This window comes from Camelus bactrianus, chromosome 14 (assembly GCF_048773025.1).
Source record: "Camelus bactrianus isolate YW-2024 breed Bactrian camel chromosome 14, ASM4877302v1, whole genome shotgun sequence".
Lineage (NCBI taxonomy): Eukaryota > Metazoa > Chordata > Mammalia > Artiodactyla > Camelidae > Camelus > Camelus bactrianus.
Window position 1 is genome coordinate 68,612,341 of NC_133552.1, and position 18,473 is coordinate 68,630,813.

At 54.3% G+C, this 18,473-nt stretch overlaps 1 protein-coding gene across 1 annotated transcript in view; it reads right to left on the reverse strand.

Moving 5' to 3' along the window:
• Window positions 1-17,299, reverse strand: part of IRS2 (insulin receptor substrate 2) — a 30,871-nt gene extending 13,572 nt beyond the window's left edge. Inside the window, exon 1 of the mRNA XM_074378523.1 lies at window positions 12,768-17,299. Coding sequence (XP_074234624.1) covers window positions 12,768-16,764 — 3,997 coding nt within the window. The 5' untranslated portion in view covers window positions 16,765-17,299. The remainder of the gene's footprint in view (window positions 1-12,767) is intronic.
• Between the last annotated feature and the right edge of the window lie 1,174 nt (window positions 17,300-18,473).

The window sequence follows — 18,473 nt, forward strand, 5'->3', positions numbered from 1 at the left end:
AACACAACGTTGTAAATCAACTAAACTTCAATTAAAAGAAAAAAGGTAAGAGCAGGAACCTTCCCCCCAAGGAGGTTCTGAAGATGAAACATCACTTAAACATGTTTTACAAGGCGCTTCCAAATATGTCTGTGTGGCTGAGTGTGTCATTCGACGACTAAATGCTTGTGCTCGGATTCCACTGTTCATCCTCTGAAAACTTCCCACTGCCTTCTGCACCGCAGTGACCTCTCAGACCCTTCCTTCCCCTGGAAAACTTAGGTCTCTTCACCTTTGAGACTCTATTTTTGAGAAAGAAAGTCAAGAATGGACATCTACCTCACCAAGTAAAAAAAGACGCTACAGCAAAATCATATGAAAAGTGTTAAGACACTTTACGTACTGTTCCAAAGAAACATTTTCCTCCTAGGCTGTTAAACATGAACAGAGTGTTTAAGGTGGTTGATTGGGCTCCACACTTCATGGTCAGTTGTTAGTCCTTCACATTATCCACTATCGTCGCCTGCTCCCTTTGTCAGCTACATGGGTCTCCTCCCCACCAGCAGTCTTCTGCCCCAGGGCCTTTGCACGGCTAGTCATTCCCTTTGCTCATGTGGACCACCCCTCTACCAAGTATCTGCAGGACTTGCTTCCTCTCCACCTCCAGGATGCCGCCTTCCCCCCTCCCCTGCTTTATCTTCATTTCCTGGAGCACCTGCGACGCTACATGTTCTGAACACATGTCAGCATTATGCTTATTTCCCAGATTTCAAAGGCAGGCCTTAAGATTCAGTATCTTTGTTTTGGGTTTGGTTTTTTTTAAGTTTGAAAGCCAAATCTCTTTCTTTCTAGACTGTACCTTAATATTTTTAAAATGGGTGAAATAGTTTTAAAGTATGCAACATGTAACAATTGGCATCTCCGTAATGAAAAAAAAACCGAAAATGTAATGATTTGGTTAAATCTGAAATCTGAGGGGAGACTGAACCTTCTCTGCTGCTGCCCCTCCTGCACCACAGCCCACCTTTCCATCCTCCCAAGAAGCCCTTATGGGAAGTTCCTATCATTTGTTTGTTTGCTTTTTTGGGAAAAAAAACATTAAAAAAATACACTTTTAAAAAGGACTCAGTGGTGCCTGCACATGGTTGCAAACGTGTCTTGAGAAAACAGAACCCTACGTGGACATTACTAGGACAGCTACAAGCTAAGCAGTTTTGAACCTAAAATATACAGACGTGTGACGTGTTAAATGCCTGTGGACCCTGATGAGAAAAGTATTAACTAGAATCCGAATGTTCACTTTTCACGGACAGGCACGGGGGTGGGAGGGTGGCTGCACTGAACACATCTCAAGTGTGAGTTTCCACATGTGTGCAGCGGCGATTGCGGAGGGAAAGGTGATGAAAGCAGGGATGCACTCACAGAAAGATTCCGATCACACAGACTAGAGGGGATGCCTCCTTGTAAGCGAGAGTTGAGGGGGAGCAGGGAAGGGGGGCCCGTAACCTAGCACTGTGAAGTTCCTGAATACGAGGGCTGACAGCAAAGACGGGGCACACAAAGAAAGGCTGAGAGTTACGGGGCGAGGCCGCCAAGACCTCAGAAAGGCTGCCATCAGGAGCCGGGGCCCAGCAAAATCAAACCTAGGGTTTCCCAGAGAAGGAAACTGCCATGGAAATTCCACCCCATCAGACGCACCCCCGGCACAGGTGGGGGGCATGAGACGTCTGAGGGGTCCCACCAGAACCTTCCAGCAGGGGCACCGCAGCCCAGGTGGGGACAGCCCGTCTTCTGTCTTCTGTCTTCTGTCCAGAGTGGGCACCTGCTGAGGACTGGTTGCCTGGGAAACAGCTGGTGGGCGTGGCCCCCGGGGACAGGGGCTGTTTCGGGATCCTGAGCCTCCCACCTACTCCTGTGCTGGGACACACTGACCTCGCAATCAACTGACTGGCCGGAAACGTCAGCCACGCTCCAGTTTTAGAAACGGCCGAAGCCCCAGTGGATTCTGAACATTCCAGCTCAATGGCACCGACTCCAGTCAGGAAGATGCGTGCCTGTCACCCCGAGTTATCCTAGAATTTGAATGCTCCGCGCCAGGGAAACATGGGTATTTTACCGCAGTGGTTATTTCATTTGGCACCAGGACTACGAACAACCAGTACTACCGACAAGTTAGACTGCAAACGACAGTGAGAAGCAAACGGGATTGAGATTAGTTGGTTCTACAGCATCTTGATAATTCTGGCACAACCCTAAGGACCAAAATGACATCACATTTGGAAGCTACATAAACTTTCAACTTCAAAAGAAAGTGTCTATTTTAAAACTTTTTCAAAATAAATAAAATCTAAAGAATGTTGAAAAAGTCATTAATGTTCTTATTGATCGGAGTTTGTCCATGTTTCGTATCTAATGTTTCCAACACCACCGTTCCTTTAAAGCGTAAAGTATTTTGTTTACTCAGAGTCTTCTGAAACTGACTGAAATAAATGGACACTCTTGGTTTTATAATATCCTAAAGGAAGAAGAAATACAGATTTTGCAGTTTTACAACTAACATATTTTGCTAAATATTTTCAACTGAACTACACATTTATTAGAAGTCTGCTTGGTGAAGTAATGAGAGTAGCTTCACCAAACTTATTTGATAAATGTAACCAGAAGAGCTTATGAGGAGCTTATGGGTTTCTGGCTTCATCTGCGTATGAGAAATGTTATTTTTAGGTCACTTTTATGCTGGAAAACAATTCTAAAAATGCCTACATCATATAAGAATAAGACAGAAGCCTACCACCACCACGAATCACATTAGCAATTTATCTTTTAAAAAATACAGCATAATGATTCAGTTATACATAATACATACATATATATTCATTTTCATTATAGGTTATTACAAGCTATCGGAGCTATTTCCCTGTGCTGTATAGTAGGACCTTGTCGTTTATCTATTCTGTATCCACAAATCCCAAACTCCTAATTTATCCCTCCCCTCTTTTCCCCTTTGGTAACCATAATTTTGTTTCCTATGTCTGGGAGTACTTACTATTGTAAATCAATTATATTAAACTTCAATTTAAAAAAAAATGCATCCAGGCTGTGGTGTAAGACACTGACCCCTGGAGTCCCCCTTTCTAGGAACTCCTGTTGTCTGAGCAGCTCTGGAGCCTCCTGGTGACCACGGCGGACCAGGGTCCTGGAACCTCCACCTCCGATCTCCAGCAAACAAAATCCAGCTTCGTAGCACCCTCTAATCCATGCCCCGCTTAACCCTGCTTATTGCCTGGAGTTCCTCAAGTACTATGTGCATAGCTTTTAAATTTAGCAAGAACATCCTGGCCTGTTTGCCAGACTTCTCCCTCACCTCACAATTCCCCATCCACCCATGCATCCATCCATCCATCCATCCACCAACCGCGGGCTCGGGGAGTCCTGGCGGAGGGACGGGAGGCCTGGCCGGGCAGAGGCGCGTCACTCCCGAGATGGGAGAGGGTGGCTTCCACGGCAGACCTGGGGATCCAGGGGCAGCAGCTGGTCATCAACCTCGGGCTCTGTTTTCAGTGGCTCCCCACCGCCAGCACTGGGTACTGCAGCCAGCGCTCGGGCCCCCGGTCCCCGGAGGAAAGGATGTTTTCACGGTGCAGACCTCGTCCGGGGCAAGGCTGCTGGGCTTCTTCAGGAAGAGCCCCTGCCCAGCACAGAAGCCCCCTCACTCCCCTCCCGACGGGGCGAGTGCCCACAGAGCCAGTGCTGGAAGACGGGGGGCTCTGAACTCTGCTTTCCTCTTAACCCGAGGGGCAGTTCCAGCGCTGCCTTAATTCCTGGGAGGAGGAAGAGCACTCGCGTTCTGTTCATCCCGCGCCGCCGGTGGACAGCAGCACCGGGCGCGTTACTGGTGTGCGTGGCTCGGAACAGCGGGCGCGTGGCCCTGGGGCTGTCACCGGCCGGGAAGGAAGTCCTCTCTCCTCGGATGCTGGAGAGACTGACAGCTCCTGTAAACACAACCCCGAGTCACTCCCCAGAACACGAGGCCACAGATTCTTGGCTGCATTTTCTCGAACCTGGATAGCTCAGGGATCGTTGTGGTGGCTCACCTCTTCCTCTGTGCCTTTCCAGGGGGGCCAGGGAGGGGTAGGCTCACATCTTAAGGAGGCGGACCCTTCTGAAAAAAATTTCTCAACATGTAAAAAGTAAGCTAAATATATATACATATATATATATATATATATATATATATTTTTTTTTTTAATTAAAAAACAGGAAGGGCACAGGTGAAATGACCGCCTGCAGGACGGCCACCCCCTGGCAACAACCGACCAGCTGCTTCTTGGTCCTCAGGCAAATTCTCAAGTGGTTAGTTTTCAAGTAAACTCATCATTACACAGGGGGATGACTCATTTCTTCACAAATAGTAAACGGATTTATTAATCATGAGGAGTACGTGGTTTACAGAATAAACGCATCTGAAGGGTCCCTTAAGCAGAGACTGAAAACACAGACAGACCCACAGACGCTGGGTCAGTGGCCCAGGATGAACCACCTACACGGAATGAGGACCTGTATTTCCTCAGATCATGGAGGCCTTTCTATTTAAATTATCTCAAGAATTTTCTTTCTTCTTTTTTTAAACAAGTAAGCACACGACCTTGAACGCTTGCCAAACCTTCACTCTCGGGCAGCATCAGTAAACACTGCCCACACGGTGGCGGGCAGCCTATTTCTCTGACGTGCTAGGGGCTTCCTCACTGGAGGGCCTCCGTGTCCCCTTTCTGTTGCTCAGCATCCCTCGCAGCGCCTGCAGGTGGCAGTCTCCTGAAATGCTCCCCAAGAAAAAGGCCAATATCACTTCTGTGAATAAGAAGTGGTTTAGCTGGAACAGGCCGTGTGCTGGGAGAAAGTTACTCATCGGCACACAAAGGCCATGGAGACAAGAGCAACCCTCTTCTTTTCTGACAATATTTACCAACATCTCCACCAGCTAATTAAATCAGTGACCTTGAAAGGATGCCCACCCTCCCTGGGCCTCCATGCTCACAACCTCCAGATGAATTACATCACGCCGACGCCTGCCAGCCCTTCTCACTCAAAGCGACCCTGTATCTGCTCTCCCGACGGCCCCCACGCCGGGTGGCAGGAGTTTTCGTGTACTTGGTGCTGGCAGGGAGGTATCTTATCAAGTATAATATACAGTTTGATTTACTGAGACAAAGACAGCTGGAGGAATAAAAGTTTCCACTCTGCAGGCCAGTAGATGTCCAGGAAGGGAGCCTCGGGTCCCCCAGAACAGGTGACCTAACCACCATGTGACTCAGCTCTAAAATTCACCAACGGAAAGAGAGTCTGGAAGACAATACGGAATCCCAAGCTCTTCAAACCGGCAAGTATGGAAATGAGTTTTTAAAAAGAATCTGAACTAATATATATATATATATATATATATATATATATATATATATATATATGTATGTATATATACAACTGAATCATTTTGCTGCACACATGAAAACTAACATTGTAACTCAACTACACTTCAATAAAAAATAAGAATTTAAAAAAAAATCAGGGAACTCTCCTTCAACATCCAGTCTTCCTGCTTAGCTGTCCCCGTTTCACTCTGAATGAATAATGTGGGGACGAACAAAGAGAGAAATTAAGTAACTACCACCAAATGAAATGAAAGCCAAACTGTTAACCTGAAAGTTGCCTTGAGGCCGGTCTACAGTGAAACCCCAAGGTCACTGCTGTCTAAGACCACCCAGCGCAGACAGCGCGGGGGCCCTGGGGATGACGGGGTTCACTGCAGCAAAGCCCCGGCCGGGGGTCAGGCGCTGAAACAGCCTCTCTGTGTCGTTCACCCACCAGCACTCTTTCTGGCTTAGGGATTCCCGGCCAAGTCGCTGGGATTCTCTAAGCTGCAGGTTCCTTATTCCAAAAATGGGGATCTGGGTGCCCCCGGCTACATCATGGGGTCTTTGGAGTATTATGTAAGATTCTATGTATGAAAATATCTTAACACTGTAAAGTGAAGAAAAACCCCTTTTGAATTTTAACCACTTCTTTTGATTGAAAGGGGGGAGGGACATGCAATTATCTTTCAATATTGATCAGAGTAATGGTTCCATTTTCATCATCTCCACTTCTGCAGAATTTTTTCAAAATCATTCATTGTCCACCAAGTTTCGGGACTGTTGCTTACACTTGTAATTTGGAGGTCAAAGATGGACGGATTTAAGTAACTATTTTTAATTTGCATAAAGCATGACGTTGCATGCATAAATGTTAAAAGTTACTCACTGATTCTGTATGAAAGAAGTTATTCTTAAGATATACATATAGATTTTAAGGTAACTATTAAAATCATTAATATGATGAACTCTACTATAATTTCTAATTTTGTCACATTGAAAAAATTGGAATTTAACACTACACCATAATTCACTCAAGTATTTCTACCAATACCATGTGGGCAGATTAAAGTAATGGTAAAACTACAGTTATACTTACGGTCATAAAGTATTAACATGATTAGAGAACACACAACTACTCAGTGTTGAAGCTTCAGTCACGAAAAAAAATCCACATCCAGCCTCTCGGACCACGACTGGGCGAGATATTATGGTCCTACACACACGTACTCGCCACAAACGCACAGCATCCCAAAACAGTATAATTATTTCTAGAAAATTTGGGACTCTTTAAAATTGATACTAAAAAGCCCAGTATTTATAAAACGCTGTGCATGCGATCATTCATCTCTAAGGTATATTATAGATAAAAATATTTGATCAAATATTTCAAATTTCGGTAAAAGCACAATAAGCAAAGAGCATTTTCTAAATCTCATCTATGGGCATAACTATCACGTATGGCATGAGAAAACTGGGCCAACTTTGAAGACACATTTTGCCTGATCAACTTTACAAAGGGCAGGTAGAAGTAACTTTATGCAAATTTAATATTTTCTAGTCCAATCAAGAAGAAATCAGAACGGCTAACTTGACTATCCTACCATTTGTAAATGTGCAGCCTCGAAGATTTAACCTAATTCTATTTCAGCAGAATTCAATGGATACAGTTCTAACACAATGAAGTCAATTAAATGAGACCACCAAGCACAGAGCGTCCTGTATTGTTTGCACCCACAGAGCAACTTGCCAGTATCCAGCACGTGCTCCAACTTTCTCTATTCAAACTTTCCTCTGCGCCTTTCATTTTAACGCAGTTGAAGTCTCTGCAACCATGCAGGAAGAAGTGGAATAATCAGTAGCAATTACTAACCTCAGCACTCCCTCGGTCTTGAGTGATGACTTCCCCAGCTCTCTTCAGAAAAAAACCTACCCCTGAACTCTGTCCACAATAATCGACCTTGAATGACTCAAAATAACCACCGCCATCTTGAAGAGCGCATGCAAATTAATAAAACTGACACAGCAAGAATGTCCCCGTTTAAATGTGGACGGTGCTGTTCTCGCAAAACCTACCACCTGGCAAATGACGTGTCTATCACTGCTGATTTGGGAGGTTCTGAAAATGTGTTGTTGATGAAAATGCCATCATCTTATGAACACTCATTCTCCTCTAACATGTAGTGGATGAAAGTCTGCAGAGATCACCTATTACAGGGGCCGCACTGAAGAACTGGGTGTGGGGGCGGGGCACCATGGTTTCCTTCCCCGAGTGCCCCCACCGTCTCCGGGGACTTGGCAATGCAGATAAAAGAGTTCAGGTACGTTTTCCCTTAAGTTTCTAAGGTGAAATGGGAACACTTGGTTCTGTGCTAACCGCCCCCCCTCAAAAAAACAACACAAAGAACCTTTCCACCTGCCAAATCTGATACCAAAAGTTCCCCGGCTCTTAGAACTCGGATTCCACAGAAAATGCATTCGTGGGAATTTAACAGAAAACCCATTATCCCCGTGCTGGGAGCGAAACTTTTGCAAGTTCTTTTCAGAGAAAGAAAGAGATTCATTTTAATACTAATCATTCAGAAAAAAAAAATCAAGCATTCATGATCCAGTAAAACTCCTTCTCTGGGGGAAAGTGGGCCTGTGGAGGAAAAGCAAATCAAACCCTGGAGGTTTTCCCGACCCGGCTTGACAACCAGACAAATCAAAACAGGGCAGGAGTGATCACCCTAATCAACCCCGAAGAGTGAAGCCTCAGGCTGAACAATGGACGATTCAACAGCTAAAAGTTTAAGCTGTTTTTCTTATAAGGCATCGCGTAGCAAGGGCCAGCGCCGCCCCTCTAAAAACCCTGCGCTCTGCTTACCCATTTGCATCCTGGCAGTGTCTCTGAATACACAGCAAATCACAGAAGGTCGTCAGAGTGCAGTCCTGATACGGTTTCAGGATTAGAAGGCTGTTTTCCTTCATCCTTATTTTACTACGTAATTGAAAATGCTACTTCATTACTGCTGATAGTCATGCATGAAAAAATCTCCAGTTAAATTAAGAGGAGGATGAACAGTGGCTCCTGGAGATGGGAGTGGAACCAGTGCTCAAACAGAAAAGGCCTGCAGTTCTTAGGCAGGTACCAGCTCTGTTTTCAGACAGCTATGAGCTTTTTGTTTGGTTTGGTTTGGTTTTGAATCTAAGAACACCCATTTACAGAAGTGTCTTTCCTGGATGTACTCGTGGTTTCAAGGCAATGAGTATCAACAGCATTCCTGGATTTATTTTCCTTTTTAGAAGACCTTAACCGCTCCGGATGCTGACAATCTCCGGGGCCTCCCGGCGGCCCTGGGACCCAGAGGAGCGGGTGCCAACTAGCCCATTCCACAGACAGAGAAAGTGAGAGAGCGACTGGACGGCTTCCCTCTACTCATACACCACTCAGGAAGGTCAGGAGCTAGGAACCTGGTTTCCTGATTCCTGGGTTAGTGTCCCACACGGCATGCTTCCCTCCCCGAAGCACTATTTTTGTAAACGTTTCTCTTTCAATAAAGGAACTAGAACAAGTCACGTGACTTTCATTCACGAAAGCCAGTGTGTTTGCATTAGCACCTTAGTCGTCGGTTCCCGGGAAGGGGCAGGAACAGGCACACGCCTATCTCCTGATGACAAGAGCCAGCCAAGCCAAGCGGAAACGCAGGCAGGGCAGAAAAAAGAAAGCGTGTGTGGTTTGTCAAGCCATCTCACTGGAGCTCTAAAAATATGCAAGTCCTGTGCTTTAAGACTTCAACAGGCGATGCTTTGAAACATAAACAGTGATTGCGTCCTTCCTTCCGAAACATTTCTCTTATCCCATAATTCTTTCACCCTGGGATGTGACTAAATAGTCCTTTTATCAAACAAATTTAAATACAGATGCTTTCAGGGGCAATTCTTATCTAATCTGCCTTGTACATACACATAAACCAATTTTAGAACAAACACCCTACTAAAGAGGAACAGTGAAATAGCACAGTTTATGGTCTACACCACGCTGTAATCCTAACAACCAGATTCATAAAGTTCATTTTAAAAAGCAGTTTTACAAGCTTATGGTCACCAGTGGGGGAAGGGGAGACGGAGGAAGAAATCGGGAGTTTGGCATTAGCAGACACACACCACTATATACAAAATAGATAAACAACAAGGTCCTGCTGTAGAGCACAGGGAACTATATTCAATATCTTATAATAACCTATAATTAAAAAGGACATGAAAGAGAATATATATTTGCATAACTGAATCACTATGCTGTACACCAGAAACTAACCCAACACTGTACATCAACCATACTTCAATTTAAAATGATGGAAAAAAGAGAAAAACACTTTCAGAGCACAGTAAATTCAGAAGCATCGTTCCAGTTTCCAAACAATGACACTTGAACAGATAGGTTAGATTTTTCCACACGCATACTCACAAAATGCACGGCAAGGAAGCTTCTCCTTGCTCTTAAGTGAGATGGATAATTTAGGGTTACATGTTCACCTGCTCTGGACTGCATACAGACACACACACGTATTTGTATGTAAACCTAAGGGGTACTAACTTTTTAATTGGCTCTAGCATTGAAATCCCACCCCCATTGCCAATTCTGCCGAAAACAGCTGTAAACATGGCTGGAACCTTACCTCCTGGTCACTGCTTATCCAAATACCGAACACTACCCAAATGACCCCAAATGATTCTGCTTCAGCATAACTAATGAAGGGTTCCCATGCGGAACCCAAGGAGCTGGATGTGGAAACACATTCCACTTCTGAGAGCCAGGGCAGGGCACCCAATGACCCAGGAAGCCCATTTCCCATTTCATCTTCAAAGAAATGCCTTGCAAGTCTTGCTTCCACTAACCATGCTCCCGGAAGACACTTCTCTCCCGGGAACTTTTTATTTACGGGCACCACAAACCAACGTCGACGCGCATACGTGAGTGACACAGCAGTGAGTGTTCCTTCTGAGTTTCTCAAGGGTCCCTCCCTGGCTCCGCAGAACGCAATTTGGCTGCCACATTAATTAAGATGACATCCTCGTCTCCCCTAGTCTACTGTTCTCTCTGCTCAAATGAGTTTACTAGAAATCCATTTAGCGTGCAGTCCTTTTTTTTTTCTCTTTAATGTGGTTTTGGCACAATGGATCCATTGTAGTTATCTATTTTGCTTAAAAATAGTCTTTTTCCTTCCTCAGAGGGTATTTGCCATAATGCCCACACAGCTTTGGAAAAACAACAATCAAAAGCCATCACTCCGCTTTGTTCAGTCACCCTGAAACATACAAACCACTGTTTTGATTTCAGAATCCTGAATCCTATAGGTTGAAAGGAATTTTCTCCTGGTGGGAAAATCTGAAACAAAACAAGGCAAATCAGGTCTCTCTCTCAACTCATCTCTTGCGGTTGAAAATTTTCCCTCATCTGAAAAGGGCAATTGTATCGTACACGAATCCCGTTTCTGGACATACCTACTTTATCAGAAAGGCCTCGAATTCTTTTAGGCCTGTAGGCCAAGGGCTAGCTCATGCCTCCTGGCACTGCGAGAACCCACTCCCACGGCCCTCCTCAATCCAGCCCAGGTTTTCACTGCCTACTCCACCAGCAGCAGTACAAGGTGTTATGTTCTCAGGCTGTTTTTCTGATGAGAGTCAGATTTCAGCAGAATGCACTTTCCTGTTCACTGCGGTGCAGATCCGCTCGCCTGTGTGTTGTCACCCCCACTCAGCTGCGGCTGTGCTGGGGCGCTTCTCCGGCCTGCGCCTGGGACAGCAGCTAACCATCCTTCAACTCCCAGACACACGAGCCATTCTTCAGATGCACCTGGAATGCGTAACTCCAGCAAAGTGACCTTCCGCTGAGAGTCACCATTCATGAAACACATCCTGACAGCTTCTGATTGACTTAATTAAATGCGGAAGCGCCAAATTCCTGACAATCCTCTGCGACTTTCCATCTTCTGTTCTGTGGTTTTCATAAAAAGGCAAAAAGCTTCTCCCCTATTCTGTTAGAATAACAGGGTATTCCCCCTACAGCTAGAACTTCAAATCCCGTGGGTACCATGAAACATAGGCTGGATTTAGACAGCGTTGGTCAGGTCTGTTTACTTTTGGAACAAAAGGTGTGTGAACCCCAGAGCCGACTCGATCATCACCTTTTAACCCTTGCAGACTGCTGACCTTGGGCCAGCACTGGACACCACTTAGAAGAGTGCTCACTACCACGGGCTTTGTAGCTCCCACGAAGCCTCTATCTTACCCGCAACCCTGCAGGGAAGCAGCTGCAAAATTAAAGAACTCTCCTGAACAGAATGCCCATCCCCGCCCCCCTCTTCCACCTCATCATTCCGAGTCTGACACAGTCAGATGCACCACCAGCTGCAAAGCACAACCTCCTCATGGATATTTGATGAGAACGTTTAGAACAATACTCGGGGCACCATCCCATCCAACCGTTCTGAAAAGATGGGTGCCATCCTCTTCCAACGTCTTCTCTGAAGCACAGATTCACATCACCTGGGCAACCAAAAAATGCTGGTGTCTGGGCCCTGCCCATGGGACACTTGACTTGCGCCCGGGATGACGAAGCCCCAGAGGTCACTTCTCAGCCCTCCACAGGGGATCTAACTGGGGCAGGTGCTCCCAGGATGGTCCCCAACCAGCAGCACCGGCACAACCCGGGGGCCCCTTAAGAACACACGTCCTCGGCCACACCCCAGACCTACTGCATTAGAATCTCGGGCTCATGCAGGTTTGAGGACCATTGCGTGTAAGCTGTGTGTAAGCAGTGCGACCACGTCAGCCCCTCAGGAGAACAAAGTCTGGCGAAAAAGCTCCCCCGGCTGACGTGTAAACTTCAAACGGTTAACTGTTCCCCGCGGCAGAGACCAAAATGGACGTTCACTTCCTAAACAACTTTGGGGCCTGTTTTTATAAACTTTGAGGCTGAGCAAGAATCACCGGGCGCGGCTCCAGGAAAACAAAGAGGAAGGTGAGGGCTGGAGCCCGGGCCTGCGAACCTTCAGGCGCCTTCCTAGCACGTTCCCCGCCTCTCAGAACAAGAAGCCCCCCGTGCCACCTGCTGGGGCGGCCGACCTAGGGGGTCCACCGGGTGCTGACGCTGTGGGAAAGAAGAAAGGGGCTGGGCCAAAGAAAGCAAGGCAAAGTCTCCGGGGCAGGAAGCCTCGCATGCAACCCAAAGACGGCCGAGTGCTCTCGGCAAGGCCTCCGGGGAAAGAGGGCCGACGTGCGGCCAAAAGCAAAACAAAACAGGAAACCTGCGCCCGCTCTCCGGCATCTGGGTCAAGGAACCCAAGGAAAGAGGAGTTGACCCCCGACGCCCCCACCCTCCCACCGCCGCGCAGGCCTCACCTTTCACAACCGTGGCCTCTTTCAGGTGATGCGACAGGAAGTCGATGCTCGCGTAGGTGCTGGCGGAGGGCAGGGCGCCGGGGCCCGGCCCCCCGCACGCCGCGCCGGCGCCGCCGCCCCCCACCGTGCTGATGAGCCCCCCGAGGCCGCGGGCCCGGCCCCAGGCGCTCCTGTCTCCGGTTTGCGGGTGTGGATGCTGCTGCGGGGGCGGCGACCGCTCTGGCTCGTCCCTCACGTCGATGGCGATGTAGTTGAGGCCGTTCTGGAAGCCCGCAGAGGTCTCCCGGCGCATGGGAGAGCCGCTGCCCCCGGGGCAGCTGACCAAGCCCCCGGGCTGACCCGGAGTCCATTGCCGAGCCTGCTGGGGGAGTGGTGGCTGCAGCTGGCGGGGGGACGTGGGGAGGTCCTCGCCCCCACCCAGGACGCCGCTGCCGCCCCCTTCGCTGCTTTTCCTGAGAGAGACGTTTTCCACGGAGGCCGAGTTGTGGCGCTTGGGGTTGTGGGCGAAGGACGGGGACACGGGGGTCACAGTGGTGGTCGAGGAGAAGGTCTCAGAGCTGTGGCGGCGGCGGCCCCCCTGCGGGTCTGCGCGGATGACCTTGGCACCCCGGTGTGGGTCTGGGGCCTGGCTGGCCTGCAGGAAGGCCTCGACCCCCGACACCTGATCCATGAGACTCAGCCTCTTCAAGCCGGCCACGGGGCTGCTCACGCGGCCACCGTCCGGCTTCGGGGGCGCCGCGATGGGTTGTGGCGGGGTGGCAGCCACGCCGAAGGCCATCTCGGTGTAGTCACCATTGTCCCCCGTCTCCGAGGACGAGGAGGAGGCAGCGCTGGGGCCCTGGGAGGTGGGGGCCGGAGGCAGACGGTATAGCTCCCCGGGCGGCGGAGGCGGAGGCGGGGGTGGCGGCTGCAGGGCAGAGGAGGGGGCGGCCGGGCGCGGGGGCAGCGGCGGGTAGGCGGAGGCCTCGGGGGACAGGAGTGCGTCCAAGGAGCCCACAGGGTCCCCGCCCTGGGGGCCCGGCTGGGGTGACTTGGGCGAGCTGAAGTCGAGGTTCATGTAGTCGGAGAGCGGAGAGCGCTGTCGGCTGTCGCCGCTCGTGCCTGGGGTGCCCGAGCCCAGTGACGAGGCCGGGCTGCTTGCGGACAGCAGCGAGGACGACGAGGCGGCCGAGGCCAGCAGCGGAGGGGCGGGCGGTGACAGGCGCGCGCCCGCCTCGCCGAAGTCAATGTTGATGTACTCGCCGGGGCTCTTGGGCTCGGGCGGCAGGGGGTACTCGTGCATGCTGGGCAGGGTCTGCAGCCCCTCCAGGGACAGGCGCGTGGGTCGAACGGCCCGGCAGCGCTGGCCCAGGAAGCCCTCTGGGCGGCCACTGCCGCTGCCACCCGGCCTCCCGGGCGAAGGCACTGCTGGGTGGGGCGGCTGGGTGTGGCCGCCGCCACTTGCCCCAGCTGCGAAGGCGCTGGCCGACTGTGTGGACCCCGGGCTGGCTGGCGGCTCCAGCCTCTCTTCCTCCAGGATGCGCCCCACGGGGGAGCTCATGAGCACGTACTGGTCGTTGTCCCCTGTACAGGTGTATGGAGCCTTGTAGGAGCGAGGCAAGGAGCTGTAGCAGTAGCCGGGGACGCCCCGCAGCATCTCCCCGCTGCCATGCAGGGCAGCAGAGAAGTCCGGCGGGGTTCCCGCGGTGCCTGCGTCGCTGGGGGACATGTTGAGGTAGTCCCCGTTGGGAAGCAGCTTGCTGTCAGCGTTCTCCATGGACAGCTTGGAGCCACACCACATGCGCATGTACCCACTGTCCTCGGGAGAGCTCTCAGCCGGGGAGCTGGCCTTGTAGTTGCCCCCGTTCCCTGGAAAGGCCCTGCTGACCGCCGAGGTGGGCGTGGGCACTCCAGCTCCCGAGGGGGGCAAGGCCGTCGCGGCAGCGCGTGGCTGCAGAATCTGCTTCGGGGCAGACACGCTAGTGGGGCTCATGGGCATGTAGTCGTCACTCTTGCAGCTCCCGCTGCCACCGCCCATGAGGGCCACGCCAGGGGTCATGGGCATGTAGCCATCGTCCGTGCCCAGGTTGCTGCTGGAGCTCCTGTGGGACCCGATCTCGATGTCACCGTAGTCTTCGGGGTAGGGGTGGTAGGCCACTTTGGGAGAGGACGCAGGGCAGGAAGGGCAGAGACGGCCCGAGCTGCCAGAGAAAGTGGCCCGCATCAAGGTGTATTCATCCAGGGAGGCGGAGGAGGGCTGGGGCACTGGCCGCTGCCGGGCAGGTGTGGTCAGAGAGTAAGTCCTCTTCCTCAGCCCTCTGTCCAAGTCCTGGGCCCCGTCCCCTGAGACTCTGCGATAGGGACGGCCACAGTGGCTTAGGGGCCGGTCCATGGTCATGTATCCGTACAGCTCGCCCCCGCTGCCGTCCCTGGCCGGGGGGGTCTCGGCGATGGATTCGGGCGTGTTGCTCCTATGGCTGCAGAAGGCTCTCAGGTCCCCGGGGCTAGAGCCATACTCATCCAAGGACATAAAGCCAGGGTCGCTGGGGGAGCCCGAGGCCGAGGCGCTGCCGCTGGAAGGTCGCTGGGGGTGCAGGGGGTGCTGCAGGTGCGGGTGCGGGCCTGGAGGCGGCGGGTAGGAGCCCGAGCCGTGCCCGCTGCTGGACGACAGGCTGCCTGGGCTGGTCGCGGCTGGGGGCGAGTGCGCCACGGGCATGGACATGGAGCGGCTGTGATGCAGGGCGCCCCCTGCCGGCGCCAGCGTCACTTTGCTCGCGCGGCCGCCGCAGCCGCCGCTCAGGGTGTGCGAGCGGCTCAGGGGCGCGCGCACCGGCCCCGGACTCAGGGGGCTCCCCGCCACCGACACCGGCCTGCCGCCCGCCGCCCCGGTCCCGGCGGCCGCGCCGCCGTCGCCCTCGCTGGCCGTGCGCACCCGACACGAGCTGCATTTGGCTGCCGGCGGGGTGGCGGCCAGACTGTCGGTGCGCGAGCGGCGCACCAGGCCCGTCTGGCTGGGGGGCAGGTTGACCAGGTGATGGTGGCGGCGCGCGCCGGGGACGCTGATGGGATGTGTGGCCGACGAGCCTGACGACTGGCTCTTGCTGCGCGGCCGGAACTCGAAGAGCTCCTTGAGCGCCTTCATGGCCTCCAGGATCGTCTCATGGATGTTCTGCGCCACCACCGAGTCGTCGGCCTGCATCCACAGCTCGCCGGGGCCCGTGACGGCAGAGCGGCCCACCTCGATGAAGAAGAAGCTGTCCGAGTGGCCGCAGCGGCGGATGTTCATGAGCTGCAGCGTCACCGACGGCTGCTCGCAGTTGAGCTTCACGAAGCCGATGGTGCGCGCCGACAGGCACAGGCGGTACACGCCCGTCAGGTTCTTGCTCTGGCCCAGGCCCTTGGGCTTCAGGTTCACCTGCCACACCTCGCGGTAGGCGGCCGTGGCGGGCGCCACCAGCCCGTAGCTGTCATCGGCCACGGCGGCGCCGGCCGAGCCGCCCAGGGCGCCGGGCAGGGAGGCGCTGCAGGACCCAGCGGTGGCGGCGGCGGGGGACGCGTCGCCGGCGCTCGCGCGGCCCTCGCTGACCAGGTCGGTGAGCGCGCGGTACCAGCCCTCCTGCTCCTGCTCGTTCTCGGCCGCCACGGCGAAGTACTCGTCCTTGGTGTAGAGGGCGATCAGGTACTTGTGCTTGGCGTCGGCGCGCTTGTGGATGTTCAGGCAGCAGTCGAGCGCGATGACCCGCTTCGGGGCCCCCGCCTTGCTCCGCCACTTCTTCTCGCTCTCGTAGTACTCGAGCCGCGGCGGCTGCGGCGCCGGCCCCCCGCTCGCTGTCGCCGTCGCCTCGTCGCCGCCCGCGCCGGGCCCGCGCAGCACGAAGAAGCGCTTGTGGCCGTGCTTCTGCTTGCGCAGGTAGCCGCACTTGCGCACGCTGTGGTTGTTGTTGTTGTTGTTGTTGTTGAGGTTGGGGCCGTCGCCGCCCGCCGGCCCGGGGGGCCCGTGGAGCGGCGGGCTCGCCATCGCGGGCGCTTCAGGCCGCGCCGCCCGGCCCGGCTTGGAAGGGCTGGGGGTAGCGGAGGGGGGCGCGGGCGGGGGCGGCTCCCTCCCCCCCTGCTCGCCGGCGTCCCTCGGGCCCAGGAGGTGGGGAAGGTTGGGGGAGGCCCGCGGGGGCCGGCACCGCGCGGTGGCGCAGCGCCCTCCCCGCTCCGGGGCCCCAGAGGATGCCCGGCGCAGGCGGTGGCCGCCCCCTGGCCCGGCTGCCCGCGGCTGCTGCCTCCCGGGCTCTCGGGCGGCGCCTGGGGACTCGCTGGCTGGGCCGAGAGTCGGGGTCCCCGAGCCGCGGGGCCGAGCCTAAGGCGCGCGCGGCCGCACGGGTCTCGCCGCCGCGCCGCGTTCCGGGGTGCCGGGGTGTGCCCGGGTACTCGGGGTCCGCGCTGCCTCTGGGGCTGCTGCTGCTGCTGCTGCTGCCAACGGCGACCCGGGCTCGTCGCGGTCCCCGCCGCACAGTGAGTAACACATCGCGCACCGAGTGACTGAACTAAGAAGAGCAAAACAACATGTGACTCGGCGTTACGCAGGCACACACGGCGCGGCCGCCCCGCCCCGCCGCCCGCATTGGCGCCGTGCCCCCCGACGGACGGCGCGCGCGGCCAATGGGCTCCGGGCGCGGGGGGGGCGGGCCGCGCGCCCCCGCCCCGCCCCCCTTTCTCCCCAGGCCGCGTTTCCCGCCGTCCCCTCCCCCTCCCGCGGAGGCCGGGGCCCGGGCGGGGTGGGGGCCCGCCCGATCCTCATTAATCAGAGGCTCGTTGTGGATGCCGGCGGAGAAGATGCCACCCAGGGCGGGAAAAGGGACGCGCGGGAGGGGCGGGGGCCGGCCGCCGCGCGGAGGGCCCTGCCCTCCCGCCTTTGACTCAATTAATTGGGCTCGGAGCTTCCGCTGGGGAGGGGACCGGGGGAGGGAACACTGCAGGGGGCTGGGGCCGGCGGAGATCAAGGGCGGAGACCGCCAGCCAGGGCTCCATGCAAGGGAGGGGGCGGTTGCACCCCACTCGGGCCCCGCATCGCTCCGCCGCGGCCCACTCGCGAGGGCCTAGAACGGGCAATGAACTTGGCTGCCCTCTGAGAACCCCCTTCCCCCAACACACTTCAGTCTGCAGATCCGGCGCCCAGGCTTGAGAAGGGCGCGCGCCCGCCCGCCTTGGGTTTGCGCCTGGGTGGTTCCCGGGTGACCGGCCCGCGGCTTGTTTACGAGCATCACATTAGTCACCGGTGAGCTCTGGATCGATAGCCGCTTCGTGCCCCTTCCTGGAAGGAGAGCCGGGATGCGGGAGGGAGTGCGGGTGCGGCGCCCCCAACCCCAGGCCGCGCAGGGTCCCACCCGCTCAGGGGCGCCCTTCCCCCGCACCCGGTCGTGGGCCCTTTCCGGGGCGTCATCAGCGCCATTCACTTGTCAGGTTCTCGGGAAGTTGAAATCGTCTGTTGGGGATGTAATGGGAGAAAGAAGGAGGACGAGCAGGAGTAGAAAACTGCAGTTTCCACAGTGGCGGGCAGAGGGCGGGCTCCGGCAAACAGCCCAGGGAGCCGGGTCCCCGCGGCGGCTGCCGTCCTCCCGGCAGACCCTCCGCACCCCGCGGAGGCGCCGGAGCGGGCGGCGGCCGGACCTGCTCGCCCTCAGCCGGCGGTGGTTGCCGCGCGGCAGATGCCCTTGAAGAAGCGCTTCGAATTGTTAC